The sequence below is a fragment of the Siphateles boraxobius genome, unplaced genomic scaffold (genome assembly GCF_051911475.1).
Source record: "Siphateles boraxobius isolate OS27281-9 unplaced genomic scaffold, OSU_SipBor_1 9, whole genome shotgun sequence".
Classification (NCBI taxonomy): domain Eukaryota; kingdom Metazoa; phylum Chordata; class Actinopteri; order Cypriniformes; family Leuciscidae; genus Siphateles; species Siphateles boraxobius.
The window spans coordinates 3,763,684-3,786,403 of record NW_027509219.1 but is presented as its reverse complement, the minus strand read 5'-3'; the positions used below and the strand labels follow the sequence as shown (position 1 = coordinate 3,786,403).

Here is a 22,720-nt window from a genome sequence, read left to right as displayed (position 1 = left end):
GGGCTGAAAACTTAATCAATGCGATATGGACTAGTGTCTGAAAATATTAAAGCACAAAAAGACTGCTATTTAAAAATGTGAAGTCTGCATGTTCTGTGAGTTTCAGAGTGAATAAGCAGTGCAGTTTCATCTACTACACATAATCAAACATCCAAAGCTGCGCAAAGAGTTCACAGTATTTCACCATTTCTTTTGATTTAAAAAAAACTATCATCATAACATATACACACAAAAACTCAAAGGTCTTCATGACAACCTGTCCTGACTAGGGTTGTAACGGTATGAGATTTTCACGGTATGATAATAGTCTCAGAAAATATCACGGTTTCACGGTTTACGGTATTAAACAATGATTATTATTATCAGCTGCAATGAACCTTAAATTAATGAAAACTGATAGGGTTTTTTGGTTGAACATATGGTTTATTAAAACAAACTTTTTTAATCTACCTTTTGAAAAAATAAGAAAGAAAAAATAAACCTGCAGATCTCCCATTTGAACAAACATGTTTGATCAATTGAATTAATAAAATTCTTAATTTATTAATTATTATTTAAGATAATTTTTATTTTGACAGGTTGTACTAAACTCCTATGAGTTTCAGTCAGAGTGTATTTGACAATGATTATTTTCAACAAAATTATGAAATGCTCATTTAGTTCTCTCAGAGCAGCTCTGGATATGTTCATGTGTTCACGTCCTTATATAGTGAGTGAGACGGCAGACGCTTTAAACACCATGAGCGTCCCACATACTTGAGTATATACTAGGTGAAACGGTGCTGCTCATTCACACAGACACGCTGAACAAGTAGAATATAGATTTACAGTTTTTTGCGCTGTTTAATAGACACACTCATATAGGGATTTTATTTATTGCACAGCTATATTTTAGATTTATTCATCCAGCTATCAAATCGCGCATTTTACGTGACATCTGCGTTATATTGTAAATTCCCTCAGCAACACGTAAATAATACGGCCTTAAGTTATAAATGGAACTTTATCTGCAGGGAGGGAAGGTGTTCGCGAATATGGGAGAACATATTTGACATATTTCCTCATTTTGCAGCCACTCTTCGTCCATATTTCTGGACACAACTGGATATCAATCTTCAAGGAAAAACCCACGTTCGTTTTTCGGATACCCAAAGTATTCCCACACTGCAGATTTTAACTTTTTTTTTCGAAGAATTCGCAGCCTCAGTCTCAGACATTTTCTCCAGTGCACATGTATAGGTGGAGTAGTCAAGTGGAAATAAGTTGCATATGCGCATTTGAGATCTGCTTTAAATTTTTTTCCAAAACCGTGGATAAGCAAATGTTCACGATATGATAATCGTACAAGTCAATATCGCGATAAACCGCCATACCGGTATACCGTTACAACCCTAGTCCTGACTCCTATTTAACCTGTTCTGTCCTGAAAGTCATGTTTAAATTGAAGAAGTTACAGAAATATATATTATTATTGTACACATATCACTTTTTCCTCCATGTTTTATTTTAACTGTAAACATCTGTAAATGTTTTATGACTTAATTTAGTAGCCAGTTTCTGATAATAAACCTGCATATGTGCATAACATTCAGAAAAATTAAGACAACACAGAATTTCTGAAAAAATAAAACATTTCAAAGGGCCCTTTTATTGTAATGCTTTAAATAAAATATTAAATTGTAAAAATTTTATGAATTCAATTGATTAGACGTGTATTTTCAAAATTTTAATTTAATTAAACCATTAAAACAAAGCCGAAGAAAATTTAAAAGGAAAACAAGAAATTTGGGGAAAATGAAAAAAAAAAATCTGAAAAATATGAAAATAACTTTTAAAAAGTCATTTTAAAAACTAAATTGTAATTTTTGTTAAACTTTAATTAGTTAATTGCATTTCAACATTTCAATTAATTCGACTATTAATTGACTAATCCAGAAAAAAAAAAATTTGAGATTTTTTTTTATATTCATAGCGCCCCAAGGATGCTTTCTATGGAAAAATTTTTACAATTATTACAAAAGATTGCTTTGAAACAATCTGTATTGTAAAAAGCGCTATATAAATAAAGGTGAACTGACTTGACAAAAGCAAGGACCATCCAAAATGAACATGTGCTACCTGGTCATTGTAGCCCATGAGGGCGCGGCGTGTGTTTTTGGGACCCAGGAAGCGGTTGACCAGCATGGTCCATCCCAGGGAGAAGTGAAAGCTGATGTCTTCCTGGAAGTCACTGCAGAGTTTGTCACAGTTGAGGTCGTAGCTGAGGGCGAAGCACTGTCTGGGCACAATCTTATCCACCTGCTCTCGAATGCCGATGGGCAGCAGAGGCTTCAGACCCTCTGGAACGATCACAAGCGTCTCGTTTACATGCTGCTGTTACTGGTATGAGCTGTTTGAAAGCTCACCGAATGATAGAGATACTGACCTATCATTTCAGTCTGTGTGGTTTGCAGCGCTGCAGTTATCGCACTGGAGCATCTCTCTGACATATTCCTGCCAAGACCATCCTCTATGTGCCTGTGGAGCTCCTAAAATCAATCATTCCAGAAAAACATGAGAAAAAAAAAGAGAGCTACCACAGACATTAACTAGAAAATAAATCCTTAGATTAATCACTATTAAAGGGACACTTCACCCATTTCAACATTAATCTTTATTGAAAGTGGGTCATAAATGTAGTCGAAATGTAAAAGAAATTTTTGGTGCGTTCTTGACCGAGAAAAGACAGAAAATAACTGTAGGGCGCATTTATATGCAAGACAACAACTCCCACAATGCACCACATTGCACAGCTCCGCAAGCCACTCCCACTAATCCAGAACAGTGCCTATGAGGTATAACAGCGCCTATGAGGTATCACTCTTCCGTCTACAAGGCTAGGAACCACCAGAGTCTGAAATTCGTTTCACACAAAATTTCTAGTTAGTTGGCGAACTCGTTAATGAATTACTCTGCGTTTATCTTTTCGAAATGGTTAATTATTGCATGGTACCGGGATGTTCAGTCAGAACAAGGAAAAGATAAAAAGTAAGTTTTCATTCCCTATCGAGAGATGTAGAGCGTCTGGAAAAATGAGGAACTAGTGTTTGTAGTCTCAACCCCTCTACAAAGATACGGGACTTCCTGCTTAGAATGACGCAAAAATGGCGATTTTTACATCATTATAAGCAGAAAGGGCAACATTAAAATCCTTATTTCTCCCATCTTAGGGGAAAATGAGCGAATAATGCGCGACCATTCAAAAATATGACTTGTTTTCTAACGATACAAAGCTTAATGCTAATGGATGAAGTGTCCCTTTAACTGCTTTTATCTGTATACAGCCCTATGTAAAACTGAAAATTAACAAGGACGTGTCCTTGTCCCATAGATAAGCTCAAATTACATTTTTTGGGTAGCTGGGGGATTTCCATGAGGAGTTACATGTTGACACTAAACATTAACCAAGAGCGAATAAAGCAGCGTACAAATAAAGAGAAGACATGGGCGGACATCAAGTCCAACTCACATTCTTGTATACTTTGAGCACCACTTGTGAAGGATGAAAGTCCATGTGGTAGTCATCCACTAGTACGGCCAGTCTCCGGATCTCCTCTGCCATAGCATTAGATACCTACACATCCAGATGAGCAGGTTAAAAGGTGCAAACAACCTTGCAAATGCCAGTTTTACTATGCTTGAAGCTTAAATTGTAAACAAAAGTAAATTTCTATGAACAACTATACTTTAATATAGTACATTCATCACATTACCCCATCATTATAGTATATTAGCCTCAGTGGCAAAATGGGTATGATGTGCCAAAAAAAGTCTGACATTACACATGTTTACATGAAGTTTAAATGTTTGATTTCAGCCAAACTAAAACAAAAATGTGTCTTTTAAAAATATCATGGAGCTGATTTAGTCCAACTGAAATGGCAGATTCCGTTTTTTATGCGTACACCGTGTACAGTGCACTTATGCCGAGTAAGTGCATACTATACAGACACACAGCCCAATCTTTCTAACTTTGTATACTCTGTTTGCTCAGGCCTGAAAGGCAAAACAGAGACCCAATAAGCAATATCAAACATTTCTGAAAAAGACAGAAAAAACAAGCGAGCCAGAAATGGAGAATCACCTGTTTCTCGACCTCCTCTGTGATCTTTTTGATTTTGCTCTTGCAGTCCAGTGTGAGCAGATCCAGCTGTTTATCAATGAACTCCAGCCTGTCCTCCCTCTCCTCCCTCATCTCTAAACAATGAATCCTGAACAAAACACAAAAAAGCATTATACTAAACATTAATTTCAGCCTATGCATAGTCAACTATCATTCAAATATAACAAACCAAATTCTTTTTAATAATACTGATCTAAGACTGTTAGCTTAATATGATTCCTGATCACTCTGTCCTTACCAAGTGTGATGGTGCAAGTAAACACCCAACTCTAAAAAAATATATATATTTGTTTTAGGGCCGGGACTTTAACGCGTTAATTAAGATTAATTAATTACAGAAACATTTTTCAACATTTTTTCAACAGTTTCTCACTGGATGAGTTTCGACGGACCGATTATACTGGAGCACCAACTAGCGTTCATGACTTCAGACAACAACAAACCACAGTGAACATGAACGAAGAAGCTGACGAGACCGCTTTGGTTGGCCCCGTGGTTGGAAGCGTCGATAAGAGCATGGTTGTGTGCAAGTTATGCAACAAGGAATTCGCATATCACCGCAGCACATCGGGCCTCAAGTATCACCTCAACGCAAAACATAGAGCAGCTAGCGTGGACCTATAGACTACCTGAATTTCTGAAATGTACTATATTTCTAAATATGCTATTGCTACACTTAATGGCAAAAATTACACTGGTCTGCTGGACTTGGTTGAACAAAAATAAACAATATTTTGTTGCTTAAGCTTATGTATTCAGTCATTATCCTAAAAATCCATGTGAAAAAAATTACTTCTCACTGTTCTCAGGTCAAATATTTATGCAATTAAAATGCAATTAATTTCGATTAATTAATTACAAAGCCTCTAATTAATTAGATTCTTTTTTTTAATCGAGTCCCAGCCCTAATCTGTTTTTTTTTTTTCACGTTGAATAGCCCTGTACAGACTGAAAACTCAATGGATTAAAATATATGGACTAATGGACTACACATTCTATATAGTTTATAAAGACTTTTTTTTATTATTATTGATTATTAAGAATAAAGAATCTTATAGTTCAATTGCGAGACGAGGAAGGACCACAACATCAGTCTAAACGTGATTTCTTTATGAAATTTAAAGACCAAGTAAAAAGCTCATAAAAACCACTGCAAAATTACAATTTATATCGCCATATAAAAAGCAAATAAGTTGTTGATATTAGGGATGTGCACGAGTACTCGAGTACTGGGACGTGACAGCGACAATTGATCAAGAAAACGATGATCGCCGTGCCTCTAAAACATATATTTCTTTTTTTTCTGATTGGTTATTGCATCATAGTTTCAATTTATTTCGCTAGTGTGGACGGCATGCTGTCCTAACGCCAACCAATCAGACCTCAGGTACCGCGAGATGTTTTAAAAAGTGGTGGGGACAATATCAACCCTGGCAAAAAGTGGTGGGGACATGTCCCACCCGAAATTACGCCTATCCATATACATAAGATTATAATGAGAATATGAATGTAAAAGAATGTTGTAAATTCTTTGTGCTTTAGTTGCCTGTGTTTCAGCGTGTTGTTACAGGAAGAGCACATCCACTTACACTTTCTGGCTAGCACATAACTAAAAGTTCACATGCATTTGCGTCCTTTTGTGCAGATACAAGTTGTAATGTTACGTTTATGTTGTGTATCAACGATATCTTATTAATTCCATTTAGGCCATGCGTCATAGCTTCAGCTCACTGTTGTTTATTCACTCTTCAGCTTCACCTCATGCAGCTTTCTTTTTCGAAAACATTGATGCATTATTGATAATCTAGCATTGTTATTTCTCTAGTCATATTTTTATTTACATTAACGTAACGGTTTTAATTAAAATATTTTTATTATCGCCATGACGGTCATGCCAAGTCCCTATTTTTTAAAAATCTATCAGTACAAAAATACCCATCCCTACTGGATATCATCACTTATTTCAAAATCTGACTCTATTTATATCACTTCCTCAGATTGTAACAGCACAACCAGGCACTAAGCTAATGCCAATGTCACCAGTGGATCAGTGTTTAGTGTGATGGATTACTGCTAAGAAAAGCAGGGGCCTTTGCACTCACCTCTGCTCTTGAGCTGCAATGTGCACAGAGTCCATGATCAGACGCAGAGCTTCAGAAATCTGCTTGGCTCTCATTGTGTGCTGCTCGAACTTAGTCTTCACTGCTGACTGGGAGATGCACTCCTGTAAGCATACACGTATATATGACAGTCAGACAAACACACACAGACACATTGAAACTTATCACACTCCCGAAACCCAACAACACTCACCTCAAAACGTCTTTCAAAGTTCTGAAACTCAAACATTCTCGCTTGAAAACCTTCAGCTAGAGCACCACCTGAAAATCCAACAAGAATGGCTTTACAAGGGTCATGTCATTGAAAAGAGGACTTTTCTTGCTCTTTCAAAATAAGAATTTGATGCTTAAATGTACATATACATTAAAGTTTACCACGTTCACATGACGACACTAAAGAATATTTGACTGTACAATTGTGATGCAGGATTTCCCAAAATGGGGGTTCGGAAAAGCCTGGCCGTTAAATGATGACAAAACTAATAATTATTAATTACATCAAATGAAACATTCAAATAAATAGGGCTGCACAATTAATTGAAATAAAACTGAAATCGCAATATAGCTTTTAAAAATTATCAAATCAAATGGTGAGATTTATTAAGACTTTAGGTTTTGAAGACATAATTAGTATAATGACTATCAAAGTGCCAAATAAAGAGTTAAAACTAATAATAAAAACTATTATTTCATTTTATTGGATTCCTTAAACACCAGTGTAAATGTACTGAGACTATCATAACTAAAGAGGTTCGAGTCCTCTTTAATGTCCATCTACATCACATCGTAGTTCAAATAGCAATACTGTATAGTGTTTTGTTGTGCACCCGTTTATATAAAGAATTTTAAAATAAAACATTTTAAAACATTCAAATTAAAATATTTACACAAAAAATACTTTATGTTGTAAATACTTAACGTCTAAAGGGTTTATCTGATTAAAAAGTTTGTAACAAATCTACCTGCTTCAGGCATTCCCTGGGCTTTCTGGACACGTGCCTGAAGAACTTCTTTAGCAGAGACGAAGAAGATCCGATCACTGGCCTGAGCGCGATCCACCACCCGCAGCTCATCCACTAAAAAACTAGAACAGCGGTCCATGTGCTGCCGTCTCACCTGACAAACACACAAGTTTCCTTATAAGAGTGCAAAAACACCATCATTCACCCTTGGTTTCAAAAAAGTCTACTAGAATTTGTTTGCTTGATTTAATGTGTAAAACAGACACAAAAAACTTAAAGCTTCACCTTGTCCTTTATTTAGCAAAATAAAAGAATGCTTACAGTATTAGGTTTAAAAATCAGGGATGCTAACGGTTTAAAACATCTCAGGGTAAACAGACTAAGAGAATGTGTCATGTAAGTCACACCTCTTCCATGTACTCGGGCTCGCTGGCTGAGGCGTCCCAGCGGTTGTTCAGGATGAAGATATTGGGACTTGAGAGACGCTCGTTCACTTTGTGAAAGAATGATTTTTCCTTTAAGAGGGCAGAGGGGTGACATATTTAATAAGCTGACACCATGAGTCCACTTTAAAATTACTTGACAACCTCACAAAGACTGGAGAAAAATAGAAGTTAATCATGCTTGACAAGTCATATTTTTTATTGCAATAAAGATGTAAACAAAATCTTAACCAGACATGAAATCAGTGTGAATACTACTGCACTTTATCTGTGTTCATAATGCTGTAATACACTGAATAAAATTATAAACGCAACACTTTTGTTTTGCCCCCATTTTTCATGAGCTGAGCTCACAAAAGGACCATTTCTCTCAAATATTGTTCACAAATCTGTCTAAATCTGTGTTAGTGATCACTTCTCCTTTGCCGAGATAATCCATCCACCTCACAGGTGTGGCATATTAGGATGCTGATTAGACAGCATGATTTTTGCTCAAGTGAGCCTTAGGCTGGCCACTTTAAAATGTGCAGTTTTACTGTATTGGGGCGGTCCAAAAACCAGTCAGTATCTGGTGTGATCATCATTTGCCTCACGCAGTGCAACACATCTCCTTCGCATAGAGTTGATCAGGTTGTTGATTGTGGCATCTGGAATGTTGGTCCACTCTCTTCAATGGCTGTGCGAAGTTACTGGATATTGGCAGGACCTGGAACACGCTGTCGTATACGCCAACCCAGAGCATCCCAAACATGCTCAATGGGTGACATGTCCGCTGAGTATGCTGGCCATGCAAGAACTGGAATGTTTTCACTTCCAGGAATTGTGTACAGGTCCTTGCAACATGGGGCCGTGCATTATCATGCTGCAACATGAGGTGATGGTCATGGATGAATGGCACAACAATGGGCCACAGGATCTCATCATGGTATCTCTGTGCATTCAAAATGACATCAATAAAATGTACCTGTGTTCATTTATCACACAGCACAATGCCACAGATGTTGCAAGTTTTGAGGCAGCGTGCAATTGGTATGCTGACTGCAGGAATGTCCACCAGAGCTGTTGCCCATGAATTGAATGTTCATTTCTCTACCATAAGCCGTCTCCATAGGTGTTTCAGAGAGTTTGGCAGTACATCCAAGCAGCCTCATAACCGCAGACCATGTGTAACCACACCAGCCCAGGACCTCCACATCCAGCATCTTCACCTCCAAGATCGTCTGAGACCAGTCACCCGGACAGCTGTTGCATCAATCGGTTTACATAACTAAAGAATTTCTGCACAAACTCTCAGAAACCGTCTCAGGGAAGCTCATCTGCATGCTCGTCGTCCTCATCGGGTCTCGACCTGACTGCAGTTCGTCGTCGTAACCGACTTGAGTGGGCAAATGCTCACATTTGATGGGGCCTGGCACTTTGGAGAGGTGTTCTCTTCATGGATGAATCCGGTTTTCACTGTACAGGGCAGATGGCAGATAGTGTGTATGGCGTCGTGTGGGTGAGCGGTTTGCTGATGTCAACTTTGTGGATCGAGTGGCCCTTGGTGGCGGTGGGGTTATGGTATGGGCAGGCGTATGTTATGGACAACGAACACAGGTGCATTTTATTGATGATATTTTGAATGCACAGAGATACCATGACGAGATCTTGAGGCCCATTGTTGTGCTATTCATTCACGACCATCACCTCATGTTGCAGCATGATAATGCACGGCCCCATGTTGCAAGGATCTGTACACAATTCCAGAAATATCCAGTAACTTCGCACAGCCATTGAAGAGAGTGGACCAACCTTTTATAGCGGCCAGTCTAAGGCACACCTGTGCAAAAATCATGCTGTCTAATCAGCATCTTGATATGCCACACCTGTGAGGTGGATGGATTATCTCGGCAAAGGAGAAGTGCTCACTAACACAGATTTTCAGAATTGGGAACAATATTTGAGAGAAATACCGTATTTTCCGCACTATAAGTCGCACCGGATTATAAGGTGCACCTTCAATGAATGACCTATTTTAGAACATTAACTGTATATAGGGCGCACCGGATTATAAGGCGCATAAGATACTGCAGTCAAACGTTTGACTGGGTTTGCGTTATGCCTCCACTAGATGTGCTATTTAATGTGCTATTAGTGCTATTAGTAAGTAGTATTAATATAGATGCGTTTAATAGTAAGCGTGAGCGCGCTAGGGCGGGCACGTCACTTACATTCGCAGCCTGACTCATATGAGTATTCATGTGCGGCAGCTCGCTGACAGCGATGGCACAATGTTTCATATATGACGGCCCGGTTACCTTGGCTTGAACGGGGAACGTTTTCTGAGAGCTTTGTAGCGAGTGCGCGGCGCCGGAGGCGAGGCGTTTATTAGTAAGCTTGAGCGCGCTGGGGCGGGCACGTAACTTACATTCACAGCCTGACTCATACGAGTATTCATGTGCGGCAGCTCGCTGACAGCAACAGCTGGCTGTTTTGAATGAGACGACCCGGTTACTGTGAACGGGGAACGTTTGTCTGTTAGTAAGAGTGAGCGCTCATGAGCGGGCACGTGACTTACACACATAACCTGATTTATACGAGGTTGAACTGGCCGTGTGACAGAGCGGGCATAAGATGGACACGAGCGCGAGTTCGCGGGCGAATTTAATAACGTGGAGTGTTATTAACCGATTGATCCAATTAACCAATTGATCCATATATAAGGCGCTCCCGATTATAAGGCGCACTGTCGTTTTTTGAGAAAATTAAAGGCCTTTAAGTGCGCCTTATAGTGAGGAAAATACTGTAGGCCTTTTGTGTACATAGAAAAAGACTTAGATCTTTGAGTTCAACTCATGAAAAATGGGCGCAAAAACAAATGTGTTGCATTTATAATTTTGTACAGTGTATAAAGAAAATATTGTGTAAAGATTCTGCTCCCACATTTAATTAGCCTTTTTCACAAACTGAAGTTCGTATTAAAATCACCGTTTGCATTAAAGTTGACTCTGAATTGGCCACCAGCACAAAAACGTCAGCATCAAGGCAGAATTTGTCAATCCAGCTGTCCAACTCTGTTGTGACATCGATGCCAGGGCTTGAAAAGGAAGATTTCATATAAGTTTCAGACAGACAGATATTACTAATGTGACATCATATGCACTAAATTAGTTATATAATGCGGTAGGCTTATAATGCCATTGCATTGGTATCCTTAAACATAATATTTATATAAAAAAATTATCCAGCAAAGCAAATATAATAAATAAATACATGCAAACAAAGTTTAATATGTGCAAAAATTAACGATCTTAAAACTAAAACAGGCAATGTATTATGTTAAATGACGACATTTCCAATAATACATTATTTCCTAAAAATATGTCAGTATATCTCAGGCCTCACAGCCAAACTGCTTGTTTTACCTGTCCACAAGTACCAGGTCATCCCGTAGCAATGCACACTTTGCTTTAGGCCACATGACACAGACAAGACTGCCTGCATCCAAATCCTCATCCTGATGTAATGCATGAGCCAACTGGTTCACCGTCTGCCAAAACACACACGCACACAAATACATTAGCATTACCACAGTTTTAATCAGACTTTTTTAAAATCAACTGAAATTTAAGGAGTCCTGTCATGGAAAACATTATTTTACTCACTCTTTTCAAATACACATGACATACTGTGCAGAAGTCACAAGCACAGAGATTAGCCAATCAAAACAGAGGTCCCTAGATACAAAGCGAGTGATCAAGAGGGAGATTTGAAGAAAGACTAGAAAGAGAGATGGCTGAGAGACATTACAAAAGAGAAAAGGTTAGAGGAATATTAGTGAAAAAAAGGGTTATGATCAAGCAAGAGCTTTAGGAGCCGCGTTATTATTAGAAAAGCTTTCCAGCATTAGAGAGACCGAAGCAGGAAGACCTAAAAACAGATACTGAGGTTTTGTTGTGTCTGCTCCATGTGAGTAACATGCTTTTGGTGTTTCACAGAACCAATATATGCTGTTGTTGTAATGTTAGCTTTAGTAACAGGACAGTTCTGAGTGTCATTGTTTGTCTGGAGCTGGTGTGCTGCTAGTGACTAACAACAAACTCTTGCTTGCATACTCTTGTGTACTGCATGTTCATTTTTGTTCTTCCTTGTGGTTTTTTCATCCTCTTCGCTTTACTTTTCGTGAAGCAATATTTTGCTTCGCTTCAAAGAGACATCCAATCTTGCATTGTGTGTTCATGCATTTTGGGGGTGGAGCAATGAAGGGAGAGGTGTGTGTTTTTTTCGCTTACTGCACCTTTAAAGGGAGGCACAATTCTCAAATAACTTAGAGAGAGAGCCACACCGTCTCAGAGCTGTGTTTTAGTGTACTGACAGTCAGCACTATATTTCAGCATTTCAGCATTCAGCATTTACTAACAGCTTGTGCCAGTGCAAACCCTCTTTAGGCGTCAGGATTTACTAAAGACAGTAAAAAAAAGCACTGAAAAGGTGTGGACAGTTATTTTTATGGCTGACCTTATTGCATATGCATCCACGCTACTTTAGCCTGTTGTAGCCATTCATGTCACTGCATAGGTTTACTTCTAAGGTGTTGTGGAGAGTATTTTCTGGAGTATGTTGCCGATTCTTTATTAAGGTGATACATTTTTTGTTTTGTTTTATATTTTACAGCATTACATTTAGATTTTATTTCTTATTATTTAATGCAATGATAATAATGAGATCAAATGGCTGGTTGGTTCTGTAACAATCAGTGGAAGTTACCTCACCTCCTGTCAGTGTTTGTCCGTGTTGCAAACCTTATTGCAAGCCAGCTGATTCCGGTTTGCAAGAGAAATATAGGTAATAAAACAAACAAAACCGGCAAAGCTTCATACAGCAGTAAAAGCTAAATAAAAAGCTTGTCATAGTCTCAGCTTTGGGGGACACATGGTTTGATGCCATGTGCATGGAACTTCAAACTTCTAGCTACACAAAACTGGGCCTATTAAAGCTTTGGGTTGCTGACAAATTTTACAAATCGATAGGTGTGAAATTATCAACCTAAAAAGATGGACAACCAAACATCTGTGGTTGCAAGTAGGAATGAGTCAATAGATGATGATATTGTGTATAGACGATAGTCAGAGATATCGCCGATAGCTGATGCCTTTGACATATGTAGAAAATAACTGGGTGGTTTCCCCATTGATGTATACATTTATTATTATTATTAATATTATCAGGATAGTATTATGATCAAATTAATATTAGGGCCTACAGTGAATTTGCCTCTGCATCATTTTATAACGACATCACTGCATAACCGACCAATAAATCACTGTTATCAGCATATGTTGAGGTAGATTCAGCTCTCGTAATTTCTGAGATAACTGTTGCACCGTAAATGAAGCAACAGATGCCAAAAGCTCAGTTTTTGCTTTTACTTTCTGTAGTGAATAACTGACCTTAATAACAGACTCCTTCACCAGCACAACTCTCGTGCAAAGTTTGCAAACTGCCAGTGTGATATCCATGGGCTCGCCTTTTGGGTGAAATACTTCCTATGCGACGTGACATTTTTCTTTATTACCAACTCCATCTTTGCTTGCAAAATATTAGACAACGATTCTCGTTTCTCGCGAACTAAGTAAATAATTCATTAAATATACGAGTAAATAAGTAAATTAATGATTCAATAAGTACACTCTTGAATCCCCCCACCTGATAATATTGTGCATCGCCAATCTCACAGGCTGACGATAGAATGATATGACTATGGAGCATTGCACACAACACTAGCTGCAAGCATACACCAGAGAGTAAAGGATCACAAGTAATAAAGCTACAAGACTTGGGGAACTGTATGACCTTCGGCCCACTCTTGGGATGGAGCGCATTTGTTTATGTCATCATTGTGTGTACATGCATTCAGGCAGGACAGAAATGGCCTCTTTCAGACACTGCGAAAAGCATTAAGAGAACGACTGTGTCCCACATCCTGAAGTGTACACACACACACACACACACACACACACACACACACAAAAGCATCTATCATCCAGATGCTCAGGTCACATTGTCTGTAGGCTAATTAGACTCAAATTAGCTAGTAACCATTGTTCTGTATGAACACGCATGTTCAGTCGGGTGAAAGCAAACCCCGACCAACGCCAAGAGGCGACAGCTAACACACTGATCGGTGTGCGGTGCGAATTGGCCTTTATACTATGGTTCTGGTTCATTTATTGTTCTAGGCTGTAAGGACCTTTGCAATAAGTCAAATAAAGTGGCGAAGTGATCTGGAACTGTCATGCGGTCAACAGACCTGAAAAACTCTGTGTTTACTGGAAAATAACTGCACTCCTTAGAATGTTGTCAACCAATCAAAATAAAGCATTCAACACCCTTGTGGTGCAAAAGGAACACCATTTTCATCCCATGCGCAGATGAAGAAAACAACGCACAGATGAAACACAATATAATAAAAGCTGCCATGTTATCCTACATTCAGAAGAGAGTGCCTGATCTTAGGGAACGCAATCGTGCAAGACAGTTCTGGGAGTACAGCTGGTTAATCCAGTTATCCAGCCAGATGATCTGTTGAGGAAAAGTCACATGGATTTTGTTGCCAATCCAGGAATTGATTTGGTAAATGCGTTTCTATCATAGCTTATGTGCATGATTTGATTTTTTTTTAAACAGCTTGTTTTTTTATGTGCAGTTTTATATTGTATATACATCTTCACACTTCCATTCAGTGTTTTTTATGTGGTGACATAAAATTCCCACAAAAATATGTGAATGGAAACATAGCTATTGTTAGCTGCTGATATTATGCTTCATCTATTGTTGTGCAAATGTACAAGTCAACATCTCTACATGTTTAAATGCAAGAATTAAAATAAATAAATCTTTGCCATAAATATTCGTCTAATTGTCTTTCTCATTTTCATGCACCTCTGATAAACTGGTAAGTACAGTGACATGCTCATTCCCAGCCGTCTTCTACAGTAAACAATGTGCTTTTAGGTACAGCATGCACGTTTCCTCAGCCCTGTAATATATCAATCCAGACGAAAGGTCATGAGACGAGTACTAAATGACAAAAACGTGCGACCTTGTGACAGTTGGCAGGAAAAGGCCCTTGACTCATGTGGGTTTAATTATAGACTGGAGCTCACGTACAGTCAGCCAAGATCTAGAGACATTCATTTAGCACAACACAAGTTTTTTCCTTATTGCCCATCACAAACCACATCTGCTCATTGTTTTCCAATTGTATGACACAAAAATTGAAGCACAATATAATAATGACAGTATCAGTATTGCCATTTACATGTCTAAATGAGGTACGTACATGCATAAAAGGGAGTCATTTACAAAAAAAAAGCTTGCACAACCATAACTAATATTTCTTTTAATTATTTCATATTAATTTAAATAATTCAAAACATGAAAAAATTTAAGTACTGTTTTATTTATTCCAATATTCTTCTTTTTTATTTTAATTTTTACTGATTTTCAGAAACAATCAGTTTACAATCAGTTCTCTCCAAAACATATCACACTTTTAGGCCGCATTTACACAACAGGTCTTGATGTTCAATTCCGATTTGTTGACTATAACCAATTGTTTTGACGACCAGCTCACATCATCTTTTAAAAGTGACCCATATCTGATATCTGCATTTACCCTATACACACGAAAACAACCCAAGGTAGACGCACTGACGCAGAATACTTAGGCCAAAAAGAAAGTAAAAATGGTATCAGTTGCAATGGACGCGGATGAAATTAGAATACAAATTTTGCTTTCCGCACCATCTTTAAAGGTCAGCAAAACATTGGGTTGAGCCCTCATCCTCCATTGAAAAGAGTCATGTGATCGAGGTTTGCGTCCACCTGAGTTGACGTCATTCGCCACCGTCCCTTTTACAATGACGTGCGACGCATTGACGGGAATATCCGATCTGTCCACTTACATGGCAGATGCAAATGCACGTATCCGATTCATAGATTTATTTCCACATATTTGAATGAGGCCTGAAACCGATCTGAAAATAACGGAATCCATGTGCTTTTTTTTCCTGGTTACACGTTCGTGGGTCATATCCGATCTGTGCCACATGGGAGGAAAACATTGGAGTTAAGTCACTTGAACCATGTAAATGCAGCCTTAGACACAGTAGTTTTAGCACACAGTAATTTTAATTACACTGTTATCTTATTTGTGAAACTAAGCATCTATCTTTATTTCGTAGGTATGTTTATTTTTGTTTGAAATGTGTACTTTTTCTTTTGTGTACTTTATTTTGTATACTGTGCGTATAGGATTTGTTGTCACGATACTGGAATTTCTAAATTCAATATAATACCTTGAAAAATATCAATATTATTTACCATTTTCATTAACAGTAAAAAATTGCCACAACATTAAAAGGCACAGAATTCGAACAGTTAACTTACTTTTGATAATAGTCAAAGTGTTTTCTCATCAACTGAATCACTGTCTGTGATTAAAAGATCTAAACAGGAGAATCAACTGTTTTATAAACTGATTTATAGAGTTTGATGTTAAAATGTTGTTAAATAATGCTGAGAGATCTCTATTTTTCCAAAATTTTAACAAAAACACCAGCGTTTAGTGCAACGTTGAGTACTTTCTGACCTGAACGCCTCTGATGTGCCATTGCATTGAAAACGTTTCAAGAACACGTTGTAAATAGAAACCATTGCTTCACAGAGCACTCACACATACACCCTGGAGTGTCTGAAAGCAGTTGAACTATGCCTCTGACACAGTCATGCTAGTGAGACTTATCTATCACAACATTCCCTGATTTTATAATGTAAGCAAAATTATCACACTATTCACTAATATTTGATTTATCATCGAGCCATATTGGTAAGCTAACAACAACACTCCAAATCAGTCGGATTGAAAACGTCAATTATATTCACGGGAGTATAAAGTTTAGGGTTCATTTGTACACAGAACTTTCAGAATCTGAAATTGGATCATTCAGATTGACAAAAATGAGTGCATCAAATACATAATGAACTTGTACAGCAATCTGGCATTGTCTCCTTCACGAAGGACACTTGATGCTTACTGATTAACAGAACGTGTGTGTAGTGTACACTGTAGGTTAACAATAAGTATACGGTTTTGGCTTTGTCAATATTGCAACTACATGGCCACAATTTTAGTCTCAATGTTCATGAAATCTGAGAACACAAGTTTAGCTCTACAGGGTGTCTTCTCACTTGTCAGACTGAAGAGATTACACACCATCATTAACACCTCCAGTGAGCAAAGCTCATTTATTTAGGAGCTATTTTTTATGCGGTGGGTGTTCTGGCGCAGTATGGCTGCCGTCGCATCATCCAGTTGGATGCTGCACATTGGTGGTGGTTGAGGAGATTCCCCCTTCCATCTAAAGCGCTTTGAGATTATTATTATTATTTATGGTTGCTATGGAGAGATGCACTATGTTATGCAAGAGGCCAATTTCCATTCCCAATCTCATTGCATGGGTCTTATCTGACTGAACATGTTAGACACGCCCAAAGACTCAAACAAAAGAGATCCAAAATCACTTAAGACTTAATGAAAAAAAGAAGGAAAAGTTTTTACTTTAACACTCTTTCTTTCATCCGATCCTTCGGTGAGCAGGAAAGCCTCATTGCCGTCGGTGCCTTCCACCCGTAAGAAGCAGTTGGTGGTGTGTCCGATTCCAGATGGCAGCACTTTGTCCCATAGCATGGCGTTAATGACGGAGCTCTTCCCGTTACTGGTTCTGTAAATGCAAAAGATGTGACTTAACCCAAAGTAAGTCAGTCTTGACATGAACACTTAAGCTGGCAGCATTCTTCTACGCGTTCCGCTCTGGCTTGCGTCCAGTCCGTGTGTAGTCATTTTAGTGATCAGCACAGTCCCAGGGATCCAGACTAACATTTGAGAGCAGTAGCTTGGGAGTGGGGGGATTTTTAATCATAAAATTACTATTGTTTTGCATTAATAAGTGCAGTAACCAATAATATTACATGGGATTTATTTATTTTTTTGGAAATGCACATTTGACAGTCAAGCAGTGTGCTTGAGTTGAGATGCAAATCAAATCAATTTGTATTAAAGGTCCCTTGACATGGGGTTATTTTATTATTTTATAATGTTTCCTGGGTTTATAATGTTAGTATGTTTTTTAGATCAAAAATAGTCATAATTTAGAAATAAAAGGCATTTTTCCTAGCCTGATTTTAGCCTCTGATTTGACCACTCTGTTTGAAGGGGCGTGTCTGCAGTGGGATTCAGTGTAAACGCGGCCACTGCTGTGATTGGCTGACATGCGTGCATATGAAATAGCTACATGTGAAATTCTCTTGAATACCTTTACTACTGCTATTATACGTTTTTACTAATAAGCTATCGAGATTAACGAATCATGAGAACTTTTTAAAGTATTTAGATCTATTCCCATCACATAAAATGTTGCTGTGATGAGCATTGAGCAAGCAGATGACAGTCTGTAGATCGCGAGACTGAAGATCTTATCACTGCAACGCAGTTTCTGCCCTCTCTCTAATGCTTTCACCAATGCAAACACGATGATGTACATACAGTAAGAGCTTCGTTGTGCAGTCACGTGCGTCATTGATTTCATAACGAGTTGTCCAGATAAACTCGCGCTGTGTGAAAAATTGTTCTTTGATCGATTTCTGTAAATAATTTGTTCACAATTTAAATAAGATTATTTTTATCCTACTAAAAGAAACGATGTGAAGGTGATATTTTAGTCACTGGCTTGACTTACTGATGCATTAACAGTATTGAACAATTTTGAGAGAAAGATTACCTTTCTGAACTTGAACTTGAATTGTTGCTTGGTAGCTCGCTCAATTTATTTTCAGACGTTCATCGAGGCCAGCTTGATGAGGCGCATTTCCAGAGAAAATAAAATGAACCCATTGTTTCTTCAGAGGCTCGAATGAAGGAACTAAAAAATACTTTTGTGTTCATTTGTACATCCGAACACAGATCAACTGCCATGCTTCGCTCGTTTTGCAAGCCATTATATCTCTCTATTCAACTTGTGTGCTTCGATCGGTCACACGCCATGATCACTCGAGGATAAACTAAGATCGCGCGCGTGTTCGTACTTCCTAGCCTAGCTCGTTTTCTCATGGGCGGGTCAAATTCTCTGGGCGGGCAAAGCAGAGAGGGGGGAGGTAACCTTTCCCCTATATGACGTCATATAGGGGAGATTCAAGATCAGCCCGTCTGAGATCTCATTTTCTCACAGGCAGAGAAAGATAGCCAAAACTCGGTTTACACCGACTGAAATTTCTAGAAACGAGGGGACCAAATACAGGCTAGGGGAACTAATATTAATGTTAAAAAACCTCAGAAAGTGAAAATTTCATGTCAGGGGACCTTTAACAACAGCAACATGTAAAACCCTAACTTTTATAGGTAACAATTTTAAGATATTTTTACTTTTGGTCATCACATTAAAAATAACATTTAAATTAGATCATATTTAGAGCGTTGAAGTGCTGGAAAAAGTGTGAAACACTTTTGCATGTCCTTGAAAAGAGCTTAAATTTCACTCTCAAAAGGTTGTACAAACCCTGAAAAGAATAGTGTAAAAACCTTAGACTATTTCTCCCACAATACTAAGGTTACAGTTAGCATTACTATATTAAATCCATGGTGAATGTTGGTGATTTGTGGAACGAAAAGCCTTCAAAAACTCGTTCGTTCATGGCACAATGTTTCTCCTGGTTTCCATGTCTGCGATGCTTGATCTGATATCCATGGTTTATAAAAGAATTCTGCGCTGAACTTGAATGCTTCTCACAAGATCTACCAGTGATGTTATTAATACTGCGCCAAATTCAAACGCTTTTTCAATTGATCTCCCACCGCTGTGTAGTAACGTGTCTTGTGATCGACAATGGATCGAGTAAACCTGTTCCGAGCCACAGACTGTGATGTTCTGAGCTCGTGCTGCGCTGTCAAATATTGATCTGAGCTTATAAACTGTCTGCGCAGCTCAAACGAGAAGCGCGGTTTCATTTTGTTTGCCGTTTGATGTTTTTCATGTGCAACAGAAATGGCAGCTCTTATTAGTAGGACAAATTGGGGTGGTGACACCAATGCGACATCTAACAAAATGTAGTTGCACCGGCAAGAAACAAGGTCGCAAAATGCAACCATTTGGTTGCGGTCTAGAGCCCTACAGTCCCCTGCTGAGAAGAGAATATTATTGTTATGATGGTTTATTTCATTGGTTCATGTAGTTTGTTATGGTGCACTATCGAAAGACTCCAGCAGGTTTCATAGACTTGGCCAATTCATTTTTCAAAAGATTGTACAGACATCTGTTGTGGGCGTTCTTGGCAGTTTTTCTGAGGCTTTTATAGTATTCATATCGATATCGGAATTCTATCGTATCGACCGAAATGAAGAAATATATCGTGATATAAAATTTGGCCATATCGTCCAGCCCTACGCTCAACTGTGCGGTGGATTGAGCGGAACATGGAAAATTACGTATACCTGCTACTTTTGTGCACAGCATTTCAAAGTATTCTCCATTTGATAGAGTGCCGAATGTGGGTGGTCAACAAAAGCACACTAGAAGTGTAGACTATGTCCAGTGTCTGCGCTATATCTCTCCAAAAGTTGTCACCAATAAAAATTGTTGTTGATATTGTAGTTTCCAGTAGTTTTTTTTGTTGTTTCTTTTTCGGCTGTGAAACCATGGACCGGGCCAGTGTTGCCACCTTCTCCACAAACTAATTAGCACAAAAAATGTCAAGACATATATATGCAAGCTGAGCATACAGAGTACGCACTGTAAGAAAATCTGGCTGCACAAAATGTACTAACCAATGGCTGCGCCCTGTAAGCACACCCTAGTGTTTGCGTAAAAATTCAAATATACTTTGGGCTTTAGTGCTACTCAGAACACGACACAAACTTTGAGTTCATGCTTTAAAGGGCAATATATATACACTGTACCTGCCAAAGAAGACCACCTTCATGTGTCTCCGGGACAAGACTTCCCCAATCCCTGCCACTTTGGACAGGTATCCCCGCACCTCCGCCACCTGCTCCTCTGTGGTAATAGGATCCAGTTCTTCATTGCTGTAAGTTTCTGACATAGAAAAGAGACCAGTTCAATTACACTTGATATTTTAAATACTTCAACATTAAAGGGTAACTAAACCCCTGGTCAGAACCTGACTCCACCCACTGGTAATATTTGAAAAAATGCTGTAAAAGTGGGCAGAGCCCAGTGGAGGGGGGCGTGCACCCGAGATGCATCTCTTTGTATGGAACCTGCCTACGTCACCAACAACTGCTGCGTCACGAACCACCGCAAACATCCAATAGGAAAATTCAACTGCAGTAGCCACCGTTCAACCTGAAGAGGGCAGCACTCAGACGTTTTTACACCATATATTGTAGAATTAAAACACTTTAAACCAAAATGTCAAAAAAATTACTGGAATCAATGAACAGCATTTATGAAGCTCCATTCTTACAGATCATTAACTTAAAAACGTTGTTTTAGTGTTTAAAGTAAATTTTTTGGCATTTTGGTTTAAAGTGTTTTAATTCTACGATATATGGTGTAAAAACGTCTGAGTGCTGCCCTCTTCAGGTTGAACGGTGGCTACTGCAGTTGAATTTTCCTATTGGAAGTTGTGGTACCCTCTGACGTCAGAGGGTACCAGCTAACCACGCCCTTGCCTACAGAGAGATGCGTCTCAGGTGCACGCCCAAACACCCCCCCCCACCCACCTCGCTGGGCTCCGCCCACTATTCCTGCATTTTTCATATATTGCCAGTGGGTGGAGTCAGGCTCCGACCAGGGGTTTAGTTACCCTTTAACAAGAAAACCGTTTAGAACATTCCCAAGACAAAATTTTAATGAAATTTCCTGAAAAGAATGTCCTTAAAATCTTTGCAAAAAACTTCTTAAAGTTAGGATAGCCTCCAACTTGTCTTAAATCCCCAAAGGTAATTTAATTTACTGGGTTCTTTCAATATTAAGCATTACAGCATAACATCACGTACATGATTGCACATCCCTAGTAATAGTAATATATGTATTATATTATTTGTGGACAAGTATTCTGAAGTTACACCATTGATAGATAATGGTTATGCTAGCTGAATTTGAATTCATAAAGAACTCTACAAAAATAGGGACCTCGTTTTTAATTTTACAATTACGACATTACTGCTCGAAAATCAGGTAACGGCAAAACCCGTTATTGTCTTCTTGAGGAAAAAAAATGTCCTTTGTTTTTACAGAATTGCAGTTTCTTACGAATTGAACTATACAGCTGAGCAAATATGGGTAGAACTTTTTACGGCCCTAGTACTTCAGAAATCCCTTTTAAAGGTATACATGTGAATTAAACGTGGCACAATAGCCTTCATCATCACAGTATGCTAATGCTTATCTAGTGTAAGGGATTCATCAATATGCTGATGGAGGACTGTTGAGACACTCCAGGCACTGGATGGAGTCGTTTGCACCTCAATGACACATCTGTACCATTTGCTTCACAACACACATGTGCTTTCCACTAGGGTTGGGCGGTATTTCGGTAATATCGTATACCGCGGGGTCTTAAAATAGCAACGGTATCAGTTTCAATACCGTCATTACCGGCACTTATATATAATAAATAAATATAATTTATTCAATGCCTAAAAATGCTTATGTAGTTGTCATCAAGTGACAGTGTGAAGGAGAGAGAGAGAGAGAGAGAGAGAAGGGAGAGGCGGTAAATACTGACTAGGCAATTTGTAAATGTTGCAATAAAAAAGGTGACCGCGAGAGATGGAAACACCTCTAACCCAATGTCGCATCTCTGAAACAACCACCCACTCACTGCTGCGAGGATGCATTTTGCCCCGAGTTCATTAAATAAGCGCATTCGTTTATATTTGTTAAAATATTATAATGTTGTTTTTTTTACGTTGATAGTGAAAACTGAACAGCACGAGTAAGATGGGATGCATCGGTAGTCAGACATTGACCACTT

General features: G+C 38.5%; 1 protein-coding gene across 2 annotated transcripts in view; it reads right to left on the bottom strand.

Moving 5' to 3' along the window:
* Positions 1–22,720, bottom strand: part of mfn2 (mitofusin 2) — a 35,123-nt gene that overhangs the window by 4,915 nt on the left and 7,488 nt on the right. For both annotated transcript variants that reach the window (XM_077223790.1, XM_077223789.1), the window contains exons 3-14: positions 20,679–20,814; positions 17,289–17,451; positions 11,092–11,216; positions 10,655–10,763; positions 7,652–7,759; positions 7,245–7,398; positions 6,476–6,543; positions 6,265–6,386; positions 4,124–4,250; positions 3,509–3,613; positions 2,426–2,528; positions 2,119–2,339 (exon numbers count right to left, since the gene is read on the bottom strand). In XM_077223790.1, the coding sequence (XP_077079905.1) occupies positions 2,119–2,339; positions 2,426–2,528; positions 3,509–3,613; positions 4,124–4,250; positions 6,265–6,386; positions 6,476–6,543; positions 7,245–7,398; positions 7,652–7,759; positions 10,655–10,763; positions 11,092–11,216; positions 17,289–17,451; positions 20,679–20,814 (1,541 nt within the window). The remainder of the gene's footprint in view (positions 1–2,118; positions 2,340–2,425; positions 2,529–3,508; positions 3,614–4,123; positions 4,251–6,264; positions 6,387–6,475; positions 6,544–7,244; positions 7,399–7,651; positions 7,760–10,654; positions 10,764–11,091; positions 11,217–17,288; positions 17,452–20,678; positions 20,815–22,720) is intronic.